The 17236-nt window shown below is 42.8% G+C and overlaps 1 protein-coding gene across 8 annotated transcripts in view; it reads right to left on the bottom strand.

Moving 5' to 3' along the window:
- Positions 1 to 17236, bottom strand: part of LOC139232434 (disabled homolog 2-interacting protein-like) — a 1003994-nt gene that overhangs the window by 44058 nt on the left and 942700 nt on the right. For all 8 annotated transcript variants that reach the window (XM_070862610.1, XM_070862602.1, XM_070862603.1 and 5 more), the window contains 4 exons: positions 15871 to 16015; positions 10047 to 10283; positions 4421 to 4622; positions 1173 to 1354 (listed from right to left, as the gene is read on the bottom strand). In XM_070862610.1, the coding sequence (XP_070718711.1) occupies positions 1173 to 1354; positions 4421 to 4622; positions 10047 to 10283; positions 15871 to 16015 (766 nt within the window). The remainder of the gene's footprint in view (positions 1 to 1172; positions 1355 to 4420; positions 4623 to 10046; positions 10284 to 15870; positions 16016 to 17236) is intronic.

Genomic DNA, 17236 nt, shown 5'->3' with positions numbered 1-17236 from the left:
CCTATTTCTTATGTTCTTATGAAAAAGGAAACAAGACAGGTTAAAATCTGATGAAAGGTTATCGACCTGAAACATTAACTTTGTTTCTCTCCCCACAGATGCTGCCTGACCTGCTGAGTGTGTCTAGAATTTTATGTATTTATTATTAGACTATACTTTAAGAATTGGTTGAACATACAGGCAACTCTCGATTATCCGGGTCCCTCGGGGATTGGGCTATGCCGGGTAAACGAGTTGACATTATAAAGTTAAAACTTCAATGAATAAATACTGTGCAATCAGCTACAAACAGTAACAAGGCAGATAAGTATGGACATTACCAGCATGCATGCAGGTGGCCTCGAGGAGGAGATTGTCTAGCTCCGAGGTTCCGGAGCGCGCTGCCTTTCCGGACCGAAAGGACTCCGAACGCACCGGCTCGATGCCTTCCCGGACCGAAAGGGCTCCGAACGCACCGGCCCGATGCCTTACCGGGCCAAAAGGACTCCGACATCAGCGGCGGCTGCGAGAGACAGCGGCTGCAGCAGCGTGCACACACACACGGAATTTGAAATGCCGTTACAACGGTTTCCCGTTGCATCCGTGTGCAGATAATCGAGAGTTGCCTGTATATTTAAAACTATACAAAAATGTATATATGCAATATTCTAATCTTGACTTAGGCTTTTCTCACCTAAAAGAAACGTTGTGTGTGTCGGAGCTGACCACTAAATCAGCTCTGATTTTTAAAAGTTTAAGAAAAATTAATCTTAAAATGTTTAAAAATGGGGAGAATCATTATCAGCAAATAAAAACCATTAACAGGAAAATCTAACACAAAATAAAGTGAAGGTTACTAACTTTACAATCAAGAGGAAATTGCAGGCTAGAAGGGCTGAATGGCCTGCTCCTGCACCTATTTTCTATGTTTCTAAGGCCACATCTGAAAGCAGTTTCTAATACAGTACTATCCTTCCAGTTTCCTACAGGAAAGCAACTTATGAAGAACAACAAATTCAAATGTCATTATTGCCATTTACACCTCGTTGTTTTATCCTATTTTCCCTCACACCCTTTGTTCTGTAGCTTTAACAGTTTGGGGTTTCAGATTAACTTCAATGTCCACACATTCAGCTAAACATTAATTGTACAAAATGGCAGCTACAATAAACTGTGATAACGTTTTCACTCACCCACTAAAATCATTATCAATCACCATCTTCTGCAGTCCCGAGGATATGCTACTATTAGTGGGATTTGGTGTTGAGGTGCACGGGTCAGAGTTTGCTGGCACAGGTACAGCTCCTGGGTTGGTCAGCACTGTATTGACGTCTCTTAAAATGCGAGGCAAGGGGCCTAGCTTTGTTGCAGTTGCCTGAAGAAATAAATGTTCACTTTCACTGAACACAGTCAAATGTGCGCAAGTGATTTAGTGAAATGAGTACCATGGGTATGTAAAAGGATGAAGTCCATGATGCCAAACCAAAAAGAATGGCTGAGTTGAGCAATGGATAATGCATTAGATAAACAGTACGTACCAGCATTCAAAATCTCACTAATATTAATAAAAAAATATACGGTGATGGAAAAAGGGCACACAGGCAGGGGGAATAGAAATCCACACCTAAACCCATTAATTCAAAGTTCTTGCTCACTTGAGAATTAGAGAAACAATTCAAGAAATGTGTTTTTTTTTTAATTTAAGGATAAGGGCTAGTGGTTGCATCTCAGGAAACCGCTGCTCTGTGGGTTTGGTTGAAACTGGCATTCTGCTGAAGAGGATCCGTTTTTACAACGAAACCAGTTTTGAAAAAAAAATAGAACTGAATTTAGCTGATAGCATTCGCCTTCTTTACCACCTCACTTCTTTTACCTTTTGCGGCCTCATCTTATTTTAATACCTAGCCTGCTGCAAATGCACGCAAAAAAGTCTATTTCCTTTCATTTTTGTTGCAATTTTCTTTACCAATACTCTCTCTAGCAACCTTTTACTGTGCATTTCAAGCCTTTAAACAACTTGTTTAACCTTCACTGTAATCTGACCTCCTCATTAACCATCTAGACACAAGCCTATTTCTCTCTGGTATGCATCTCATTCTTTCTCTTCATGCTGCAAACAAATTGACATGGCTCGTGCTCATGCAAAATGAATCGCACTCTCCCACTATCTTCCCACCTTCCCTTTCAAGCAAATCATCGCCTACCCATTTCTCCTATATCTTCTAAACATTTGAACTCTGCCATATTTTCTGTTCCAGTTGACAGTTTATGCCAATTGAATAGGTTAGGGGTCACAAATTTAAGTTGTATACAGCTAGATCTAAGTTAGATGTCAGGAGGTGGTTCTTTCCCCAGAGAATCGTGGACCTTTGGAACAGGCTGCCGTCTCGTGCAGTGGATGCTGATTCGCTGAATTCCATCAAGCGAGAGCTGGACCCGTTTCTGGCTGGGGCGGAGATCACCTCTTACAGAAGGTAGGCACTACAGGGAATTCAGTGCCAGAGTGACCTCCTGGACTAGTTTCGATCGCCAAGATGGGTCAGAAAGGAATTTCCCAAATTTTTCTACCCATAAATTGGCCTGGGGTTTTTTAAAATCAGGTTTCTCACCTCTGCCAGGAGATTACATTGTCTCGGGTGGGGTGGAGCGTATATATTCTGATACATAAGGTATCACAATTATGTGGGACAGGCTTGATGGACGAGAGGGTCTTTATCTGTCCGTCATTGGTCATATGTTCCTGTAGGAAACTTGCACCTATCCTGCACTTTTAACCAAGTCTCTCAGCCAATTCTTTTTCAAACAAATACCTCAATCTCTATAGAGTGGAATCACAGTTATAAATTAAATGCATGTATTGAGCAATGTGTTGGAACTAGCTACATCTTTCATTCAAATCAGCTCCACATTTTGTCTTTGAGGATTTGGGCATGGAGTTAGAAAATACAGTAGGTTCTTGTTGAAAATAAAAGTGAAGAGTATCATGAAAGGACTTGTAAACAAAATAACCCACAGCCATTTTGAAAAAAAAACACACCCATTTTACTTTGTATGTTCAACTCACCAAAAGTAATTTCAACAGGATGTTTGGTTCTGGTTCTTACACAAACTACAGTGGTTTTGGTATATTTCAAGAACAACCAAACCATCTACTTCTGCGACAACAAAATTGCCTCAACAATCCAGGCAAAGCCAAACTTTGCTTGATTTCTGCACATGACTATTAGATTAAACCTATATGCTGACTTTTAAAACACGTGTTATGTATGATAAATAAAAAATATTAGGCCTACGGGCGTTTCCTGCCAACTGTTTTCATTATAAATTCCTATTTACACATAATGGAAACTGCCTCTGTAAACTCGTTACATCCTCTCCACAGAGATGGGATTGTCGTACCTCAGCTCCAATGCGGTCACCAATTCTATTTTGATGCTTCCAAAATTGCTATTGTATTGTTATTTAATTATAAATAATACATTATCAAAGAACAGAATGTATGACTTTAAAACAGGAAGCCTGAATTATATCTGCACACCCTGGTCCAATTAGCCACCACCTTCTCAGCCCACTTCATTTAAAGACTAAGGACTAGAAATTGCATTGGCTCACTGCCCGGTTTCTGGGCGGTATTGGCCATTGTGGGCGATAACCAAGTTAGCGAGAAATTGCCCAGCTGAGTTACGCTGGCGGTTTCGAGGTACCACTGGGGAGCGGACCACCGGCGTGCACCGTCCTCAGATCGCCCTGGCGCGATATTTGGCTCAGCGGTGACCCGTAGTTAAGTATGAGAAAAAACGCCCACGAGAATCAACGGAGAGTAGCTCTGCAAGAAAAAGGTTAGTACTGTAATTGGCTTTTTACTCATTATTGTAAAATTCTGCTGTGGTGATTTAGGTTAAAAGGGTCTTGAGAATGTTTTTATGATTTTTTTATGTTTTGTTTTTCTCCTCCTAGGCCCAACCCACAGCTTTGGGGTGAATTTTTAGTGAATTTTTTATTTATCGCCCATTTTCTTTAGGAACTGCCCAATCAACCCTAAATTCCACTTTTTTGCTGAGAATCGGGGTGCAACAACCATTTTTTTCGCGGGGCAGATTTTTTTCCTTTTTTTGGGGGAGGTTTTCGCCGGCGATAATCTTGGGAATCTTAGCGGTCCTTTTGGGCGACAATTGGGCGCTAGTGGGTTGTTAGGAAATTCTAGCCCTATGTTTGGTCTTAACTCCCCATCTTCAATGCAATGGGAGATCAACCAGCCAATAATAGAAGCTATACAATATTTTGATTTATGTAAGGCAAATACAGGACGCACCGAGTATCTGATGCCATATAAAAAACACACTCAGGACAAAAGGCGCAGTGTCAATCACCGATGGGTTATCTACATAATAATTAAGCAGGTAACATCCATTGGATTTAAACGGACAGTATGAAACTATACCTGTTCCATTTGCGAAACCACTTCCCAGAGCAGCGAATGCAAGGTGGAGAGTTCTCGGCCCAAATCAATGTATCCCTCAAATCCTGCTGTATTTGAAATGGTTTCTGGATTGGAAATTTCCAGTAAGAATCGCTGCATGTTGGTCCATTCATGCTCAAGGAATTGATTCATGAAAGACATATATTCCTCTTTGCTACCAAACCTGTTTTTGAAACATCAAGGTCAAAATTCTAATTGCTGTTCATAACATCTCAACATTAACAAAAACCATTGCATAACAGTCTAATCTTTAATGATATAAATTCACCATCAACAAAGACACTAATGCATTCAACAATAAAACATAATAATTAAAACCCAAGAGACTGGGTACTCAATTAGTTTGTCTGAAGTTCGATTTACCAAAAATGTTTGTGAAATTCAGCTCCAGAGTGCAACTATTTAGCGTTAGACCTTAAATTAGATATGTCTAGAACACAACCAGTAGACCAAATTCGCTAAAGTTCCTTTTATCTACCCTATGCTTCTCTTATTAAGTACACAAATCCAAATTTCATCTATGGTTAGTTTTACTGGGAGCTGAAATTATCCGTTGTTGAAATCGGATTTTTGCACTTAGTATGGAAAGAAGTTCAGGTCAGATGAATGGCTCACCTGAGCCAGGAGTACTAGAAAAGGCTAGTTCTGACTGGTGGAGTTGGAGTCATCAGGGAGAAGCCTTCTGCACCAATCAGTCCTTTTAGGTTTAGGTTTAAAAAGCTGAAGCTGTCATTTCCTAGTTATCAAGCTTCAGAAAATGGAGAAAAATGTGAGTCAAAAGATGGGGTGGTGAGGATGGGGAAGGGGCAGGTGCGAGGCTGGAGGTCGCGAGGCTGGGGGTCGCGAGGCTGGGGGGCTGTGGGACGCGAGGGTGGGGGCGCCGGTGGTTTGGGTGGGGGGAGGTGGTGAGTTGAGGACGAGGTGGTGAGTTGAGGACGAGGGGTGGTGAGGACGGGGGGGGGTGAGGGAGGGTGGGTGAGGGAGGGTGAGGGTGGGGCGGAGGTGAGGGCAGGGGGGGGGAAGGGGTGAGGGCGGGGGGGGGGAAGTTGAGGGTGAGGACGGGGGGAAGTTGAGGGCAGTGGGGGGGGGGAAAGAGGGGGAGGGGAGGGTGCGAGGCTAGGGGGGTGCTGGGGGGGGCGAAGAGATAATAGTTCAGAAGGTCATTCAGATACACACATGGTAAGACATTTGATTTTCTACCAGGATCTTACCATAAAACAATGTGGAGTGAATTTTAGTCCCAACAATAGCAGTCGGAGGCCCACGTATCTCAGGAGCATAGGACATTTGCAAGCACCCCTGGGACCACTTGGGCTGGCCCAACGTATGACAGAAGGGAATCCCCATTCTTGCTTTTAGGGATGCCTTATGTATCGAAACCCCCTAAGTATGAATGGGAATACCCTCAAAAATACCTCTACACTTCAATAAATAAAAAAACCCAGGATTTTAAATGTATAAATTATTGATAATTTTATTTTTCAGATTTTTTAAAACCTCTTAAACTGGTAAAAGCAGGCTGTAATAATTTCAGAGGCCCAACACTCTGCCCTTTTCCTGGGGATTCGTACGATCTGTCAAGAAAAATTCTTGACAAATCGCAAGTTCCAGGTTTTAGCGCATACACAGCGCACCTCGTACGCGCCCGTAAATTACAGCCCAACAATTATCAAATAATGAACCGGGCTGCCACCCAAGCTTAACGGATTTTTAAATTACCGGCCAATGTAAGGCTTTGACAGTCTGACAGCACAGCTATTGTTCTCTTCTGGTTTGTTTATCAGCGATTTCCTTCAATTCACTGCAAGTTTGTTAATTTTTGTTTTAAAAAATGCCAATGAAGGGATAAATGAACAAGCTTGGGCCATGCTCTGAATTTGCTGATCAACGAAAAGAGGATTGGTTAACAGTAGACACAGATGGCGCAAGAGCAGCTTAGGGCAGTAGCAAACAATGTTCAAAAATAACCAATCATATTCCCGCGGTGCATTACTTGCATAGCCCCTCAATGGGACATATAGGGCTCAAGTTTTGGCCCCAATTGCTCCGACTTTTTTGGAGCAACTAGTTTAGAATGGAGTATTTTAGAAATTGCAATTCTCGGCATTTAGTTTGCTCCAGTTCGAGTGAGTTAGAATAGTTTCATTTTAGAACAGATTTTTTTTCAAAAGGGGGCGTGTCCAGCCACTTATGCCTGTTTTGCAAGTTTAGGCAGCGAAAACTTACTCCAAACTAACTTAGAGTGGAGTAAGTGTAGATTTTTGTATGCTCAGAAAAACCTTGCCCACACTTATAAATCAGGCGTAGGGAACGAGAGATTGGGGGAGTGGGGGTGGAAGAGGGGTTTACAAACGTTAAACACTTCACTTTTACAAATAAAGAACCATCATCAATAATAAATGATAACTAAATCAATAAACCAACCAATAAATCAATCCAAAAAAAAATAATAATAAATAAATAAATAAGTTTCTACTCACCTACTGCAGCACCGGGAGCCCTCCAACAGCGTTCTGGGACAGCCCCCCCCGCCCCCAGTGTCTCTCTCTGTCTCTGTGTGTCTCTGTGTTTCTGACCAAGGGGTGGGGGGAGAGGAGGGGAGGGGAGGGAGGGAGAGGAGAAGGGGGGAGGGGGGGAGAGGAGAAGGGGGGAGGGAGGGAGAGGAGAAGGGGGGAGGGAGAGGAGGGGAGGGGGGAGGAGATGGGAGGGGAGGAGAGGGGAGGGAAGGGAAGAGAGGGGGAGGGGGGGGAAAGACAGGACGGGGGCAGGGGGGGAGAGAGGCTGAATGGGCTAGGCCGGGCCGCCGCCGACACTGCGAGATGCCGCGCCCTGCTGGTGATGGGGGGGGAGAGAGAAGAGGGAGGAGGGGGAGAGAAGGGGGATGGGGGGGGGAGGGAGGGGGTGAGGCTGAACAGGCCGGGCCAGGCCTGTGCTCGCACTTCGTGGGGGGCCCGCCCCCAGCGAGATGACAGGCGGGTGGGCCCCGTCGCCGACGTGGACTGAGGTGGGGGGGTGGGAAGAGAAGGGGGGGGGGGGGGAGGGAAGGCTGAACGGGAGGGAGGGAGGGGGGGAGCTAAACGGGAGGGAGGCCAGAGTCCCGATCTTCGCCCGGGGAGCCCATTCGGCCAGGGCTAGGGTCGGGCCCCTCCCACGTAGCCTCGGGGGCGAGGAACTACTGCACATGCGAGCACACTCTAGTGGGCATGTGCAGAGGTCCTAGCACTGTTTTCAGCACCGGGACCTGGCTCCGCCACCGACCCCTTGTGCTGTGCCACGCCGAGCACAAAGACATCCTGAGGAGACCAGAGAATTTCAAGCGAAGTTTTCGGCGCCCCTTTTATTCCAGAAAGTCGGCGTACCTTATGGAGGTGCGCCGTTTTTCCAGAGGGCGGAAACTTGGGCCCATAGATACTGAAATCATCAATGGTCAGTAAAAGCAAATACAAAGACTATTAGCATTCTACCCCCTTCCACCTCCCCCCATAAGGATGCAAAATGAAGCGAAGTCAAAAGTTTCATTATTCTGGGTTGCTAAAAAGTTTACAATGTAATTGTGTAAACATTGAGAAACCAGTACAGGAATTCTACTGTTTACACCAAATGTTTCATAACTGAGCAAATCTGCCATGGATTCAGCTTTAAAGTGAACCCTGAACCACTGGCCCAAATATTACGGTCCGCGGCATAGCTCCAGAGTATGCTGCGGACCTGTGAAAATACGCACCTACCTGATGGGGCCTTCCTTCGTAAACTTGCTCTGTGACGCTGTGTACTCGAAGGCAGCGTAACGGCCCACGGATCCCAGGGGCAAAACTTGTGTGGAAGCGTACCTGGGATCACGTGGGGCTAGTTCTCCAGTCAGGAAACAGAATTGAATCTTACATAATTTCAGAATGGAATCCCGTAATCAGATTTAATTACAATTTACAGGATTGGAATTTAATTCCTAATTAGCTTCATTGTACCAACTTTACTACATCTTAGTTCTGTTAGCAAAAATTTAATTTTGCTGATAATAATTATCGACATCATTAAAACTCCAATCTTTGCAAAAACAAGAAAAACTAATTTCATACAATTTAACTATCTAATTTCTGAGATGAAAATGATTAAAACATGCCTACGGTATCCCCTTACGCTGATGCAAACAAGACCTCGAGCTTGTTTGCATCGACTGCAAAATTTTCGTACGCAATTGCTGGGCAAACAGCCCAACTCTGCACCAGCAATTGGTTTTTCGTTGGCTATGCAGATGCGGAAGCGCATGTGGAAATCCCGAACTTGCGGGCCATTTCAAAGGCAATATGACGGCGTACTCTCAGAGTATTTCGTCATGCCCACCACACATTCTAGTTCACTATCTCATTATATCAGAGTGTCACCCCTTTGGGCTTGGCTTTATACTTGTATGAATTCATTGTTGGTGCAGGTTCAAACTGTCTCAAGGGCTGAGCTTTGATTTGTCCCAATTTTCTCCAAGCTGGAGATTTGATCATTGTGCTGTTTGTTTTGTACAATTGGCTACTTCTAATCCAAGTACTAGGATAATGGCCTCGAAATTCTGGCTTCCCCGGGTCCGTATGTAGTGTGTACGGACCCGGAAAGGCATCGCAAAAGCCGTTTTTCAGCATACAATGCGCATGCGCTGAAATCCGGCTTTTCTGATCTGTCAATCCTCCGTATCTCCATATCCAGGACATTCCCATGGGCAAGATTGCGGTGTTTACCCATATCTTGCCCAGCGGATGTCCTGAAAACTCTTGCGCCTGATAAAAACAGGCGCATAGCCTCCTGTTACAGGCCTAAGAGTTTTAAAATATACAAAAACAAAACAAAATAAAATTTTTAAAACACATTTTATTGTTAAAACCCCTGCCCACTACGATAAGTTTATTTTAAACCATAATTAAAAAAACTTTTTTAAAAAATCGGAATTTTTTATCATTTAAATTAAACTTAAATATGTAGTGTATTTTTTCTATTTTTTATTAGTGTTTTGGTGTTTGTGGGCTGTTTCTCAATCATAATAATTGGAACTCAAACTTACGGAGTTCCCATTATTATGCATGAGAAAATGCTGTACCTGGATTGGCTGCCCAGAGTCATGTGACTGCAGCTCCAACTTATGTCCGTCCAGACGTGCACGTGCTCCGATGCGCAGTGAGTGGAGGCCTCAGGACGGGGATCTCTTGTGGGCGCAACAGGAACAGGTAAGTGTGCATCTTTTTTACCTTTTTCAGTCGTTTGCCCGTGGGAAGACCTCGACCGGTATTTCTCGGCCGACATAGTTGGATAAATGCAGCAAACTTTTAATTTTAGAGTGGTATACCGAATGAGCTGTATGTATACATTGGCTTGTCTGATATTCATGATATACCTTTAGCTATGGATAAAATGTGTGTGCTTGCATGCGCATGTCTACATGTCCATGTATGTGTGCGGCCTGTGTGTGTATGTGTCTGCGAGTGTGCAGCCTGTGTGTACACATTTGTTTTTTTTTCATACATTCATTTCAGGAAGATGCTGAAGGCTTTTGATCCAATGAACGTGACACAAAATTCAAATTCAAGCCAAAAAAAACACTTACTTGGCAAAATTAGCTAAGTTCTGGGTAACCTTCGCAATTAAAGTCAAAGTGCGTGCTGTGCGGTCATCTGGGTATTCCTGCAGGAGGTTGAAGAGAGAAGGGGACATAATGGCAGGACAAAGGAACCGCAGGAAGAGGGAAGCACTGATTAATCTCTCACTGATGTCAGGTCGCCCTCGGTTACTACACTCCTGTCTCCACGATGCAAACACTTCCTTCAGCTCACGTGGAAATACGCTGTTGAACAATCAATTTGTTGTAGTGAATTGAAATAATTTTTTTCACAATATATACTGTCAACTCTTAAGCAGAAAATAAATGTCTTTAAAGCTAGGATAGCCAGGCTAATCTGACAGGAATATCAAGATTTTGATGACTAAATTCCTTCTGCAATTTGAAATACTCCTACATCTATTGGACGGCATGCAAACATTACAAGCTGTCAATCATATTAATGCAACAAGGGATGAAGATGAAAAACATTGCTATATTAGACTTATGATAATCCAGTTTTATGAAAGGAGAAAGCTTTCAAAAAGGTCCACCTTTCCATATTATAAAGTAAAGAAGTTCTTGTAGCATCCTATACAATAAGAAGCTGAATTTATTTGCTGAATAAGTGTTATCTTGATTCTTGCTGATCCCTTCATGAACAACAGTACTGGTGATAATGTGCTTACCCAAAGAAATATGGACTCTAGTCATTAAAACACATTTTAAATCATGACAATATTTTTTATTCTAATTTTTCTGAAGAAATGAGGCAATATGGTTATTAGAATTAGTTTAACAGAGGAAATTACATTGCTTCAGTTGCACAATTGGTTTTATGATAATTATTGACAAGATTCACAATGGGCCCAAGTTTTGAGCCGTGCCTAGAACAGCGCAGTCCCGACCTGGACGCCCATTTTTCGCGCCACAAAGTGCGCCTAAAAAAAACCTCCAGATTCTCCACCTCCCTGCAGGTCCTCTGGCCCATGGCGCAGCGCAGCAGGAGCTGTAGGGGGCGGAGCCAGGTCCCTGCGCCGAAAACAGTGCCGGGACCTCTGCACATGCGCGCTACAGTGGGCCCCCCCCCCCACCCGGCCCCGGACCGGACCCGACACGCGCCCCCCCCCCCCCACCGGACCTCCCTCCTCCCTCCCTCTCCCTCCCTCCATCCCCCCGACCCGAACCGAACCGAACCGACCTCCCTCCCACCACACCCCTGACCCGACCCAGCGCCACCTACCTGTAAATCTGGTGCTGGGGACGGGTCCTGCCCGAAGTCTTGGGCCCGGCCCGTTCAGCCTCCCTCCCCCTTCTCCTTCCCCCCCACCCCCCCCAATCTCCTTCTCCCCCCCCCATCTCCTTTCTCCCCTTTGTCCCCTTCTCCCCCAATCTCCTTTCTCCCCATTCTCCCCTTTATCCCCTCCTCCCCCCCTCTCTCCCTCTACCCCCCTCCTCGCTGTCAGAAACACAGACACTGACAGACAGAGAATGAGAGACACACAGACAGACAGAGAGATAGAGACACTGACAGAGACACACTGAGGGGGGCATCCCAGCACGCTGTTGGAGGGCTCCCGGTGCTGCAGTCGGTAAGTAGAAAATGTTTTATTTATTGATTTAAAAAAAAAAATTATTTCTTATTAATTTTTTTTGATTGATTTATTGGTTGATTTATTGATGTATTTATCATTTATTATTGATGATGGCTCTTTATTTGTAAAACTGAAGTGTTTAATGTTTGTAAACTTCCCTTTAAACACCCCCCCCATACCATTCCCTACACCTGACTTGTAACCTACGCCTGATTTTCTAAAGTGTAGACAAGGTTTTTTCGAGCGTACAAAAATCTTCACTTACTCCATTCTAAGTTAGTTTGGAGTAAGTTTTCACTCACGAAACTTTGAAAACAGGCGTAAGTGGCCGGACACGCCCCCTTTTGAAAAAAAAATTCTGTTCCAAAGTGAAACTGTTCTAACTGACTAGAACTGGAGCAAACTAAATGACGAGAATTCCGATTTCTAAGATACTCCGTTCTACACCAGTTGCTCCTAAAAATCAGGAGCAAATCATGTGGAAACTTGGGGCCAATATATGTATTTAATAAATATGCAACAGTCTATCTTTATACATTCAATTAAAAGCATTAGATGAATTTAAAAAATGGGAATAATTTATATGTAGTGCTCAAGTATATTGGTAAACAGAAGGACTGTTTTTGTGAACAGTTTTAAAATTGGCTGTTTGAAAATGCTTTTATGTTAGAAGTGTGCATCCAAAGGCAATTGCAAGGTTTTCCGGTTGAGTAAGTATAAAAGACCTCACCTATAAATACAAGAGACCTCCCTGTGCTGATGCCAGGGAGCATCCTTTTTGTGGATCTCACAGCTGGTGCTGAGTCTCTGTTTAAAAGTTCAAGTATGGAGTTGAATTCTCCTGCTTTTAACAATGGGAATCATGGGCCCCCAGCATTGACAAGTCAACCATCGGTAGTGGTACATACCAGGTAAAATTAACAAGGAGAGCAGCATACAAATGTCACGCATCTCCATTTGAGCCCTGTTCCCCCCCAGGACCCTTTAGCAAATATAAAAGCGTTTTCAAATATCAGACTGCACTGCAAATAGGTTGCCACCAATAATGTGATTCAATCGTCAACCTTGTGATTTATAAATAGTTAATATTGGTTAACCATGGTGCACTACAACGTTAAAATATTTTCTGCCACATTTATGCAATGTAAGAATATGAATGTAAAACAGTTTGTCAAATTAATTAACAGGCTCAATTAATTATTACTCACTGATTTTAAAAAAATGAATAAACCAATTTTTGTGATAGAAATATTATGCAACAGCACTCTGTTGATACTGGTGTTTAATGAGGACTTAAAAACATATATTTAATGTAAATCTTGCAATACATCACAGATTAGAGACCTTAACCAAAGGCAGCTGTGTCCCTCAATTACTTGTTTACCTTTTCTATTTAAACGTGTGCATATAAAAACTATTCTATGGAAAAATGTCACAGACACCCAATATTTTCAAATGAAAAGCATGTCATGGCTGTGAAAGCTCTGTCCAGCTACAAGGTTCACAAGGTGTTACAGGTGTAAATGCCTAGGAAGATATCTAAAGCACCTTGAGGAGTTCTGACATAAATGGAACTAAGTAAATACAAATATTATTAATTATTAGATCAATGCTGTGTAAATTACACCAATAACTCCATGAAGGGCTACACCAAAAAAGCTGCATTTATCTTCAGATGATAATCCATTGTTGCTTTAACAGATTGAAGAGGAAAATGGTTTGGGATAAATGTTGGGCAAAATTTAATTACACGTACATCTTGGGAAAATGCATCTCTGTTCGAACAAATCCTTCTTATTGTGTATTAGAAAGATATCATAGTTATCCATTGCAAAATAAGTCCGATCTTGAATTAATTTGTATCAACAGTATGACGACTATAAGGATGGAGAGAAAAAGTTCTAACCTTTCACTTGGACTGCTAAAAAATGATCGGATGACTGGGATGTTCGAACAACTCCCACAGAAGATTTAAAGGAGGAGGAAACTATGAGTAACGTGACTGCCTGATATTTACCCGCAGAGAACCTTTCCTGACTGATAGGGCAGTCCCACAAAATCATCCTAGTTTCAAATCTATCTTTTGATTCTTCTGCCCAGTCTTTCCCATAATAAAATTAAAATAAATTAAATACTGCTACAAATCTGAAACAGTCGACCCCTGCTGCATTTTTAGTGTATTTCTACAACAACCTAAGCTACTTAGTTGTAATGATTAATGAAAGTTGCAGGGAGGGCTATACAATTACTAGAGAAGGAGTACAGTGAAGTAATTTAGGAGGTTAAGTGATACAAATTTTACATTTACTCTTTCTGTTTTTGCTGTTTTAAAGTAGTTGTATTGTTTCACATTTGCCGGTTTGTTCTTCTGATTATATCACAAAAATAAAATAAAGGATGTCTTTGTTAATCATTTGCTCTAGGAATTGACAATTATTAAGCAATCTAACTATTGGTTTAATAGAACCTTAGCAGGAATTACACAGATAGTTAACATGGGACGGGACCCTCAGAATTATGTTGTTTTTTACCTCTCCTGACACAGGTTGAAACTTGGATGTTGTATTGAAAGCTTCCTGCATGAGACTAAAATATTCTTTACAAAACAGGGAACCGTGCACAGATGGAAACTAATTATAAGTATTCTATTTAATCCCTATGACTGCTGATTATGCAAATTGAAGATTTTTTCTAAGCAAAACAAAGATAAAAACAGATTAATTGATGTTTGTGAATAAAAATGGGCTTGCTGGGAACATACAATGTTTTCCAGTCTAAATGCACATCTGTTGCTTAAAAGGTGTAATAAATTAAATTAAAAAGTGATGAAAATGTAAAATAAAAACCAAAACTACAAGAAATGCCAATTAGTTCTGTCTACATCTGAAAAGAAAAAAGACTGGGGAATGTTTGAAGTGCAGTCCTTCATCGGGACTTGGAATATTATGCTACCTTTTCACTTATACTTTCTGATCTGCTGTGCATTTTTTGCTTTAACAACAACTACCGAAATGGCTCTTATCCAAGTCACAAATGATATCCTATGTGACTGTGACAAAGGTATACTATCCCACCTAGTCCTGTCTGCAGCCTTTGACACAGTTGACAACACTCTTCCAACGCCTCTCCACCATTGTCCAGCTAGGTGGGACTGTACTTGCCTGGTTCCAATCTTATTTACCTAATCGTAGCCAGTTTCCACATGTATGCTGATGACACCCAGCTCTACCTCACCACTACCTCTCTTGAACTTTCCATTGTCTCTAAATTGTCAGACTGCTTGTCCCGCATCCAGTACTGGATGACCAGAAATTTCCTCCAAACTAAATATTGGAAATACCAAAGCTACCATCTTTGGTCCCTGCCACAAACTCTGGTCCCTAGCCACTGACTCCATCCCTCTCCCTGGCATCTGTCTGAGGCTGAGCCAGACTGTTCACAACTTAGGTGTCATGTTTGAAGCCGATATGAGCTTCCGACCACATATTCACGCCATCTCTATGACTGCCTATTTCCACCTCTGAAGCATCGGCCAACTCCACCCCTGCCTCAGCTCATCTGCTGATGAAACCCACATCCATGCTTTTGTTACCTCTAGACCTGACTATTCCAGCGCACTCCTGGCTGGCCTCCGATTATCTACCCTCCATAAACTTGAGGTCATCCAAAACGCTGCTGTCCATCACCCCTAACTTGCACCAAGTCCCGTTCACCCATCACCTCTGTGCTCGTTGACCTACACTGGCTCCCGGTTAAACAATGCCTCGTTTTAAAAATTCTCTTCCTCGTTTTCAAATCCCTCCATAGCTTTGCCCCTCCTTATCTCTGTAATCTCCTCCAGCCCCACAATCCTCAGAGATGTCTGTGCTCCTCTAATTCTAGCTTCTCGAGCATCCCCGATTTTAATTGCTCATTCATTGGTGGCCGTGCCTTCAGCTGCCAATGCCGTAAGCTCTGGAACTCCCTCTCTAAACATCTCCGCCTCTCTACCTCCTTTAAGACACTACTTAAAACGTACCTCTCTGCCCATATATCTCCTTATGTGGCTCGGTGTCAAATTTTGTTTTATAATGCTCCTGTGAAGCGCCTTGGGATGTTTTACTCTGTTAAAGGCGCTATATAAATACAAGTTGCTGTTGTTTTATTTAAAGGTACAACTGAAACAGGAACTTACCAAGCAATTAGTAAATTAAAAATAGCAATGAAAATCTCTGCTGAAGTATAATGAGATAACTGACCAGTACGAGTTAATGATCTTGCAAAACGCCAGCTCGCAGCACATTTTCAGGTTGCTCTGATGCTCAGCAAGGTCCCCCGATGAGCATTTGTTCGGATCCACCTCACAATTCTCATCTGATTCATAAAGAGCCTTGATGAACTCCCCTGTTAAAAGGAGTAATAAATAATTGCACATTAAATCCCCATGCTACATTTTTGGAAATCTAACTTTGATCAAGACTCCATTTATAAAAAGGCTGCATTTTCTTCAATTATTAATTGTAATGAGGGATTTGGTTTAAACCAGTAGGGTATAACACATTATTACCTGCAGCTGAACTGGTAGCAACAGGAATAATGAGAAAAATACACAGCATCTGAAATCTGTCATTTTCTGAACAAAAGACCAGTGCAGAGCACAACCGGGAGTTTGTGACAAAAACAATTTCCTACATTCCCAAAAATACAGCAAAAAACATTAATTCAATAACACATTATAATTCACTGGACCATTCAGTGTTTCCTGTCTAGACAAAAAGTAAAACAAACTTTATTTTCAGTTACTGATGCAAGTATATCCCCAAAATAACTTCCCTTTGATATGCTGATGCTTCCCATCACGCTGTCAATGTAACAAAGTAGTTCGGGAAAATGCAACTTGAAAGTAGATGTCTGAAGCCCCAAACTGAACTTGTAATTCCACGTTATTAAATGTATTAGAAGAACTACTAGTTAGAATACAGAGTTATACATGTGATAGTAAAGTTTAGGGCACCAAAAATCTTTGTGACACAATACCGATGGTTATACCACAATCGTGTTCGCTGGTACCCTCCAGCACTGATTCTGTCAGAGCGTGCAAGGTTGTTGCGATACCGTTCCACAGATGTTGGTTTCCCCCATTGTAAGGAACAGCTGCCGCCCCTTACAAGGCACATGTTATCTGGGAGAGGGAGGGAACTCCCTACACCAGGAGTTCCTATTTCTAAGAGCTCATTCGAGACTCAGTACTGTACGCCAAGTGTGATGAGGCGTGCTGGCCTCGAGATGGGTGGAAGTGGCCTCACCGGGGAGGTGGATAATTTAGGTGAGTCAAGCAGCCTGGATTCCTGAAGGTGCAATTTTTCTTTCATGTTGAGTGGCCTCCTTACGCAGGGGTCTGAGGAGTCATGGCTGGGGAGCCTGGGTAATCCACTCCCAATGGCAGGTAGGCAGCAGATTATGTGACTCCACGGGGCAAGTGGGCACTGAAGATGTGCACAGTTCACTTGCCCCACCTACTTCTCGGAACTTAAGTGGCCTCCCAATAACCTTGCACACTCTGACAGATTCAGTGCTGGAGGGTACCAGCGAACACGATTGTGGTATAACCATCGGGATTGTGTC

This window comes from Pristiophorus japonicus, chromosome 20 (genome assembly GCF_044704955.1).
Source record: "Pristiophorus japonicus isolate sPriJap1 chromosome 20, sPriJap1.hap1, whole genome shotgun sequence".
In the NCBI taxonomy this organism is placed as follows: Eukaryota; Metazoa; Chordata; class Chondrichthyes; family Pristiophoridae; genus Pristiophorus; species Pristiophorus japonicus.
This window is presented reverse-complemented; position numbering and strand designations above follow the sequence as displayed.